A 9,143-nucleotide genomic window follows, 5' to 3' on the forward strand; every position below is an offset into this window, starting at 1 on the left:
CCCTTCTCCTCTCCATCTCCCCATGTCCTCTATGTTATTCCTTATGCTCCATAAATAAGCAAAACCATATGATAATTGACTCTCTCTGCTTGACTTATTTCATTCAGCATAATCTCTTCCAGTCCCGTCCATGTTGATACAAAAATTGGGTATTCATCCTTTCTGATGGAGGCATAATGCTCCATAGTGTATATGGACCACATCTTCCTTATCCATTCATCCGTTGAAGGGCATCTTGGTTCTTTCCACAGTTGGGCTACTGTGGCCATTGCTGCTATGAACATTGGGGTACAGATGGCCCTTCTTTTCACTACATCTGTATCTTTTGGGTAAATACCCAGTAGTGCAATTGTAGGTTCATAGGGAAGCTCTATTTTTAATTTATTAAGGAATCAGCACACTGTTTTACAAAGTGGCTGCACCAATTTGCATTCCCACCAAGAGTGTAAGAGGGCTCCCCTTTCTCCACATCCTCTCCAACATTTGTTGTTTACTGTTTTGTTAATTTTGGACATTCTAACTGGTGTAAGGTGGTATCTCAATGAGTTTTTTTAAAAATTTATTTTTTATTTATTTTCAGCATAACAGTATTTATTATTTTTGTACCACACCCAGTGCTACATGCAATCTGTGCCCTCTATGATACCCACCACCTGGTACCCTGACCTCCCACCCCCCGCCCCTTCAAAACACTCAGATTGTTTTTCAGAATCCATAGTCTCTCATGGTTCACCTCCCCTTCCAATTTACCCCAACTCCCTTCTCCTATCTCCCCATGTCCTCCATGCTATTTGTTATGCTCCACAAATAAGTGAAACCATATGATAATTGACTCTCTCTGCTTGACTTATTTCACTCAGCATAATCTCTTCCAGTCCCGTCCATGTTGCTACAAAAGTTGGGTATTTGTCCTTTCTGATGGAGGCATAATACTCCATAGTGTATATGGACCACATCTTCCTTATCCATTCATCCGTTGAAGGGCATCTTGGTTCATTCCACAGTTTGGCGACCGTGGCCATTGCTGCTATAAACATTGGGGTGCAGATGGCTCTTCTTTTCACGACATCTGTATCTTTGGGGGTAAATACCCAGGAGTGCAATTGCAGGGTCACAGGGAAGTTCTATTTTTAATTTCTTGAGGAATCTCCACACTGTACTCCAAAGAGGCTGCACCAACTTGCATTCCCACCAACAGTGGGAGAGGGTTCCCCTTTCTCCACATCCCCTCCAACACATGTTGTTTCCTGTTTTGCTAATTTTGGCCATTCTAACTGGTTTTGACTTGAATCTCCCTGATGACTAGTGACGATGAACATTTTTTCATGTGTCTGATAGTCATTTGTATGTCTTCTTTGGAGAAGTGTCTGTTCATGTCTTCTGCCCATTTTTGGACATGATTGTCTATTTTGTGTGTGTTGAATTTGAAGAGTTCTTTATAGATCTTGGATATCAGCCCTTTGTCTATATTGTCAGTTGCAAATATTTTTTGCATTCTGTGGGCTGCCTCTATTTTGTTGACTGTTCCCTTTGCTGTGCAGAAGCTTTTGATCTTGATGAAGTCCCCCAAATTCATTTTGCTTTTGTTTTCTTTGCCTTTGGAGACATATCTTGAAAGAAGTTGCTGTGGCTGATGCCGAAGAGGTTATTGCCTATGTTCTCCTCTAGGATTCTGACGGATTCCTGCCTCATGTTGAGGTCCTTTATCCATTTTGAGTTTATCTTTGGTGTAAGAGAATGGTCAAGTTTCATTCTTCTACATATAGCTGTTCAATTTTCACAGCACCATTTATTGAAGAGACTGTTCTTTTTTCCACTGGATATTTTTTCCTTCTTTGTCAAAGATTATTTGACCATAGAGTTGAGGGTCCATATCTGGGCTCTCTACTCGGTTCTACTGGTCTATGTGTCTGTTTTTATGCCAGTACCATGCTCTCTTGGTGTTCACAGCTTTGTAGTAAAGCTTGCAATGAGGCAACATGATGCCCCCAGTTTTATTTTTGTTTTTCAACATTTCCTTAGCGATTTGGGGTCTCTTCTGATTCCATATAAATTTTAGGATTGTTTTCGCCAGCTCATTGAAAAATGCTGGCGGAATTTTGATTGAAATTGCATTGAAAGTTTAAATTACTCTACAGCAAATATCATCCTCAATTGGAAAAAGCTGACAGGCTTCTCTTTGAGATCAGGAACATGACAAGGATGCCCATTCTCACCACTCCTGTTCAACATAGTATTAGAAGTCCTAGCAACAGCAATAAAACAACAAAGAGAAATAAAAGGCATTCAAATTGGCAATGAAGTCAAACTCTCTTCGCAGATGACATGATACTTCATAGGGAAAACCCCAAAGACTCCACCCCCAAACTACTAGAACTCATTCAGCAGTTCAGCAATGTGGCAGGATGAAAAAATCAATATGCAGAAATCAGTTGCTTTCTTATACACTAACAATGAAAATACAGAAAGGGATATTAGAGAATCAATTCCATTTAGTATAGCAGTAAGAACCGTAGGATACCTGGGAATAGACCTAACCAAAGAGGTAAAGGATCTGTACTTGAGGAACTACAGAACACTCATGAAAGAAATTTAAGAAGACTCAAAAAGATGGAAGACCATTCCATGCTCACGGATCAGAAGAATAAACATTGTTAAAATGTCTATACTACCTAGAGCAATCAATAGTTTATTTTGCTTTTGTTTCCCTTTCCAAGGGGACATAGCTAGTAAGAAGATGCTTTGCCGATGTCAAAGATGCTGCTGCCTGTGTTCTCCTTCAGGATTTTTTTTTAATTTTTTATTTTTTATAAACATATATTTTTATCCCCAGGGGTACAGGTCTGTGAATCACCAGGTTTACACACTTCACAGCACTCACCAAAGCACATACCCTCCCCAATGTCTATAACCCCACCCCTTCTCCCAACCCCCATCCCCCCAGCAACCTTCAGTTTGTTTTGTGAGATTAAGAGTCACTTATGGTTTGTCTCTTTCCCAATTCCATCTTGTTTCATTGATTCTTCTTCTACCCACTTAAGCCCCCATGTTGCATCACCACTTCCTCATATCAGGGAGATCATATGATAGTTGTCTTTCTCTGCTTGACTTATTTCGCTAGGCATGATACGCTCTAGTTCCATCCATGTTGTCGCAAATGGCAAGATTTCATTTCTTTTGATGGCTGCATAGTATTCCATTGTGTATATATACCACATCTTCTTGATCCATTCATCTGTTGATGGACATCTAGGTTCTTTCCATAGTTTGGCTATTGTGGACATTGCTGCTATAAACATTTGGGTGCACGTGCCCCTTTGGATCACTATGTTTGTATCTTTAGTGTAAATACCCAGTAGTGCAATTGCTGGGTCATAGGGCAGTTCTATTTTCAACATTTTGAGGAACCTCCATGCTGTTTTCCAGAGTGGCTGCACCAGCTTGCATTCCCACCAACAGTGGAGGAGGATTCCCCTTTCTCCGCATCCTCGCTAGCATCTGTCATTTCCTGACTTGTTGATTTTAGCCATTCTGACTGGTGTGAGGTGATATCAGGATTTTAATGGTTTCCTGGGTCATAGTTAGGTTTTTGATCCATATTAAATTTATTTTTGTGTCTGGTGTAAGAAAGTGGTCCAGTTTCATCCTTTTGCATGTTGCTGTCCAGTTTTCCCAACACCAGTTGTTGAAGACACACTCTTGTTTCCATTGGATTTTCTCTCTTGTTTTGTTGGAGATTAATTGACACTATAGTTGTGGGTTATTTCTGGGTTTTCTATTTTGCATTACTAGGTTTACCTGAAGGATAAAAAAAACACCAATATGAACGAATACATGCACCCTGGTTTTGATAGCAGCATTATCAGTGATAGCCAAATTCCGGAAACCACCTAAATGCCCATGAACTAGGGAAAGGGTCAAGAAGATGTGGTATATATATTTGCAAAGACATGGATAGAACTAGAGAGTATTATCCTAAGCAAAATAAGTCAGTCAGAGAAAGAAAACTACTATATTATTTTATTCATATGTGAAATTTAAGAAACAAAAAACAAATGAACATGATGGAAAAAAACCGGAGAGGCAAACCAAGAAACAGACTTATTTATTTATTTACATGTTAGGTATTATTTGTTTCAGGGGTACAGGTCTGTGAATCGTCAGTCATACACAATTCACAACACTCACCATAGCACATACCCTCCCCAATATCCATAGCCCAGCCACCCTATCCCCTCTCCCCCTCTCCAGCAACCCTCAATTTGTTTCTTGAGACTGAGAGTCTCTTATGGTTTGTTTCCCTTTCCAGTCCCAACTTGTTTCATTTTTCCTTCCCTTCCCACCACCCCCACCCTGATTCTCAAATTCCTCACATCAGAGAGATCATATGATAATTGTCTTTCTCTGATTGACTTACTTCACTTAGCATAATATCCTCTGTTCATCCACATTGTTGCAAGATTTCCATTTTCGATGGCTGCATAGTACTCCACTATATATATATGTGTATATATATAGATAGATCTATATATGCATATATATAGTACTCCATTATATATATATGTATATATATGCGTATATAGATCTATATATATAGATCTATATATATGTGTGTGTGTGTGTGTGTGTGTGTTTATATATTCCCCCAAATTTTATTTATCCATTCATCTGTTGGTGGACATCTAGGCTCTTTCCATAGTTTGGCTATTATGGACATTGCTGCTATAAACATTTGGGTGCATGTGCCCCTTCAGATCACTACATTTGTATCTTTGGGTAAATACCAAGTAGTGTGATTGCTGGGTCTTAGGGTAGCTCTATTTTCAACTTTTTGAGGAGCCTCCATACTGCTTTCTAGAGTGGCTGCACCAGCTTGCATTCCCACCAACAGTGAAAGAGGGTTCCCCTTTTTCTGCATCCTCACCAACACCTGTCATTTTCTGACTAATTTTAGCCATTCTGACTGGCGTGAGGTGGTATCTCACTGTGGTTTTGATTTGTAAGGAAATAGACACTGATGGTTACCAGAAGGGAGATGGGAAGAGAGATGGGTTGAATCGTTGATGGGGATTAAGGAGGGCACTTTAAAAAATTTTTTTAAATTTATTTTCAGTATAACAGTATTCATATTTTTGCACCACATCCAGTGCTCCATGCAATCCGTGCCCTCTCTAATACCCACCACGTGGTTCCCCCAACCTCCCACCCCCGCCACTTCAAACCCCTCAGATTGTTTTTCAGAGTCCATAGTCTCTCATGGTTCACCTCCCCTTCCAATTTTCCCCAACTCCCTTCTCCTCTCTAACTCCCTATGTCCTCCATGCTATTTGTTATGCTCCACAAATAAGTGAAACCATATGATAATTGACTCTCTCTGCTTGACTTATTTCACTCAGCATAATTTCTTCCAGTCCCATCCATGTTGCTACAAAAGTTGGGGATTCATCCTTTCTGATGGAGGCATCATACTCCATAGTGTATATGGACCACATCTTCCTTATCCATTCGTCCATTGAAGAGCATCTTGGTTCTTTCCACAGTTTGGCGACCGTGGCCATTGCTGCTATAAACATTGGGGTACAGATGGCCCTTCTTTTCATTACGTCTGTATTTTTGGGGTAAATACCCAGTAGTGCAATTGCAGGGTCATAGGGAAGCTCTATTTTTAATTTCTTGAGGAATCTCCACACTGTTCTCCAAAAAGGCTGCACCAGTTTGCATTCCCACCAACAGTGTAAGAGGGTTCCCCTTTCTCCACATCAAGGAGGGCACTTTTGATGAGCACTGGGTGTTGTATGGAAGATTAAATCACTAAATCCCATACCTGAAACTAATATTACACTGTATTTTAACTAACTGATTTTTTTTTTCACTATGAAAAATTTGGTGAGTGCTGTGAAGTGTGTAAACCTGGTGATTCACAGACCTGTACTCCTGGGGATAAAAATATATGTTTATAAAAAATAAAAAATTAAAAAAAAAAGAATTAACTAGGAGAAAAAAAAGAGGGAAAGGAAAAGTGAATTGGGGTAAATCAGAAGGGGAGACAAAGCACTAGAGACTGTGGACTCTGAGAAACTTACAGGGTTTTGGAGGGGAGAGGGGGGATGGGTGAGCCTAGTAGTGGATAATAAGGAGGGCATGTATTTTATGGAGCACTGGGTGTGGTGCATAAACAATGAATCTTGGGGGCGCCTGGGTGGCTCAGTGGGTTAAGCCTCTGCCTTCCCTCAGGTCATGATCCCAGGGGCCTGGGATCGAGTCCCGCATTGGGCTCTCTGCTCAGCAGGGAGCCTGCTTCTCCTCATCTCTCCCTCTGTCTGTCTCTCTGCCTATTTGTGATCTCTCTCTCTGTCAAATAAATAAATAAAATTTAAAAAAAAACAATGAATCTTGGAACATGAAAAAACAAAATAAGATGTTAAAAAAAAGCTGAAGTGAAAAAAAATGAGAAGATAATTAAAATGTAATTTGCATTCAAGCTTACCAGTTTGGGTGATAAGTTAGGTACCAGAATTAGGAAGATAAATTTGTTAAATTTATTAAATTTAATTGAATTTATTTAATTTAAAATTTATTAAATTTTAGGGAGATAAAGGTGCTAAAGATAAATGCTAGATCTCCTACATAAGAAACTGGGACATCAACAGGGCTACTCACTAAGATATGAGAAAAGAGGAACACTCTTTTCTTGCTCTGACATTTGCATAATAATTATATTTTATAGGTGAATTTGCTGACCAACTAAAAGAGTGTGTTCACTATATCAAGCCAGGAAGATTTGTACAGGATCAAAGGGTCACATCACTTTAGAACCAGATCTATTCCAAACTTCCAAACTTAAATGTGAGAAATTTCAGAGCTTGAGTTTAAGAGTAACCTTGCCAAGCTCACGTAGATAAAAATATATGAAGTATCACTATAAAAGATGCTACAACAAAGACCAGATTACTTGACTCTAATGTTTACTGTATTTATCCATTATTTTTAAGTATTAACATATATTATTTCCCTTATAAAATTCTGTATTTATATAGATTGTATTGGCAAATTTTTCCTGCTCCTCTTCCTCCCCATCCTCCTTCACCTACCTCTACTCTTCTCTTTCTAGGACTTGGTCACTGAGGGACTATGGACCAAAACAATTACAGTTCTCTTCACAGTTTTGTTCTGCTTGGTTTCTCTGACCATCCCAAACTGGAGATGGTCCTATCAGGAGTTGTCACTATCTTCTACTTCATTACATGGGTGGGTAACACAGCCATCATCCTTGCATCTCTGCTGGATCCCCATCTTCAAACTCCAATGTATTTTTTCCTTAGGAATTTATCTTTCCTGGATCTGTGCTTCACAACTAGCATCGTCCCTCAAATGCTGGTTAACTTGTGGGGACCTCACAAGACCATCAGCTATGTGGGCTGTGTCACTCAACTCTATGTTTATATGTGGTTGGGGTCCTCTGAGTGTCTCCTCCTCGCTGTTATGTCCTATGATCGTTTCATAGCTATCTGTAAGCCCTTGCATTACTTGGTAATCATGAATCCACATTTCTGTCTCAAGATGGTAATCACAGTCTGGAGCATTAGTTTGGCCAACTCTGTAGTCTTATGTACACTCACCCTGAATTTACCTCGATGTGGAAACAATCTTCTGGATCATTTCTTGTGTGAGTTGCCAGCTATGGTCAAAATAGCTTGTATAGACACCACAACAGTTGAAATGTCTGTTTTTGCTTTAGGCATTGTCATTGTCCTTACACCCCTCAGCCTTATTCTTATATCCTATGGCTACATTGCCAAAGCTGTGCTCACAATAAAGTCAAAAGCAAGCCAACAAAAAGCAATTAATACCTGTGGATCTCATCTCACTGTTGTGTCCATCTTCTATGGAACTATTATCTACATGTACTTACAGCCAGGTAACAGTGCCTCCCAAGACCAGGGCAAGTTCCTCACCCTCTTTTACACAATCATCACTCCAAGTCTCAACCCTCTTGTTTATACCCTGCGGAATAAGGACATGAAGAATGCACTGAGGAAACTCGTGAGAGTTGACCATGAATCTACAAAATTGAAGAGGAACCAGATTCATGGCAAAATATTACCCTGGATAAGGCAATAAAATATATTTTCTAATTGTCTTTATTTTTTTCATTGAAGTGTAATTGACACAGAGTGTTACAGTAGTTTCAGGTGTATGCTATAATGATTCAACAATTCTGTATATTTATCAGTGTTCAACATGATAAGGGTACTCTATATCCCCTTTATCTGTATCACCCATTAATGACCCTTCTCCTCTGTGGCAAGGACTTGTTTGTTCTCCATGTTTAAGTGTCTACTTTTTGTTTGTCTCTTTTTTGTTTGTTCATTTGTTTTGTTTCCTAAATTCCACATATGAGTAAACTCATATGGTATTTGTCTTTCCTGCCTGACTTAGTTCACTTAGCATTGTTCCTTCTAGATACATTCATGTTGTTGCCAATGGCAAGGTTTTGTTCGTTTTATGGCTAAGTACTTTTCCACTTGTGTATGCATACACTGTTTTCTTTATTTACATATGAGTGGTAACCTGGTTGTTTCCTTATCATGCCTATTATAAGTAAGGCTGCAATAAATATAAGGGTTCATATGGTTTCACTTACTTGTGGAGCATAAGGAATAATGTGGGGACATTAGGAGAAGGAAAGGAAAAGTGAATTGGGGAAAATCAGAGGGAGAGATGAAGCATGAGAGACTGTGGACTCTAGGAAACAAACTAAGGATTTTGGAGGAAAGGCGGTAGGAGGATGGGTGAACCTGATGGTGGATATTAAGTAGGGCATGTATTGCATGGAGCACTGGGTGTGGTGCATAAACAATGAATCTTGGAACACTGAAAAAATAAAATTAAATGAAAAATAAAAACAAAGAAACAAAAGTTAGTGTTTTGTTTTTGTTTTTTTTGTTTTGTTTTGTTTTTAATATAATTTTTTATTTTTTATAAACATATATTTTTATCCCCAGGGGTACAGATGTGTGAATCACCAGGTTTACACACTTCACAGCACTCACCAAAGCACATACCCTCCCCAATGTCCATAATCCCACCCCCTTCTCCCAAACCCCCTCCCCCCAGCAACCCTCAGTTTGTTTTGTGAGATT

General features: G+C 39.3%; 1 protein-coding gene across 1 annotated transcript; it reads left to right on the forward strand.

The window, feature by feature from the left end:
- Positions 1-7,131: 7,131 nt before the first annotated feature.
- Positions 7,132-8,074, forward strand: LOC309865346 (olfactory receptor 2W1-like; the record flags this gene model as incomplete). The annotated part of the gene is given in 2 exon segments (XM_082731619.1): positions 7,132-8,055; positions 8,057-8,074. Coding segments are annotated over 2 exon segments (942 nt in total).
- Positions 8,075-9,143: the final 1,069 nt, after the last annotated feature.

This window comes from Mustela nivalis (genome assembly GCF_964662115.1).
Source record: "Mustela nivalis genome assembly, chromosome: 5".
NCBI classification, from domain to species: domain Eukaryota; kingdom Metazoa; phylum Chordata; class Mammalia; order Carnivora; family Mustelidae; genus Mustela; species Mustela nivalis.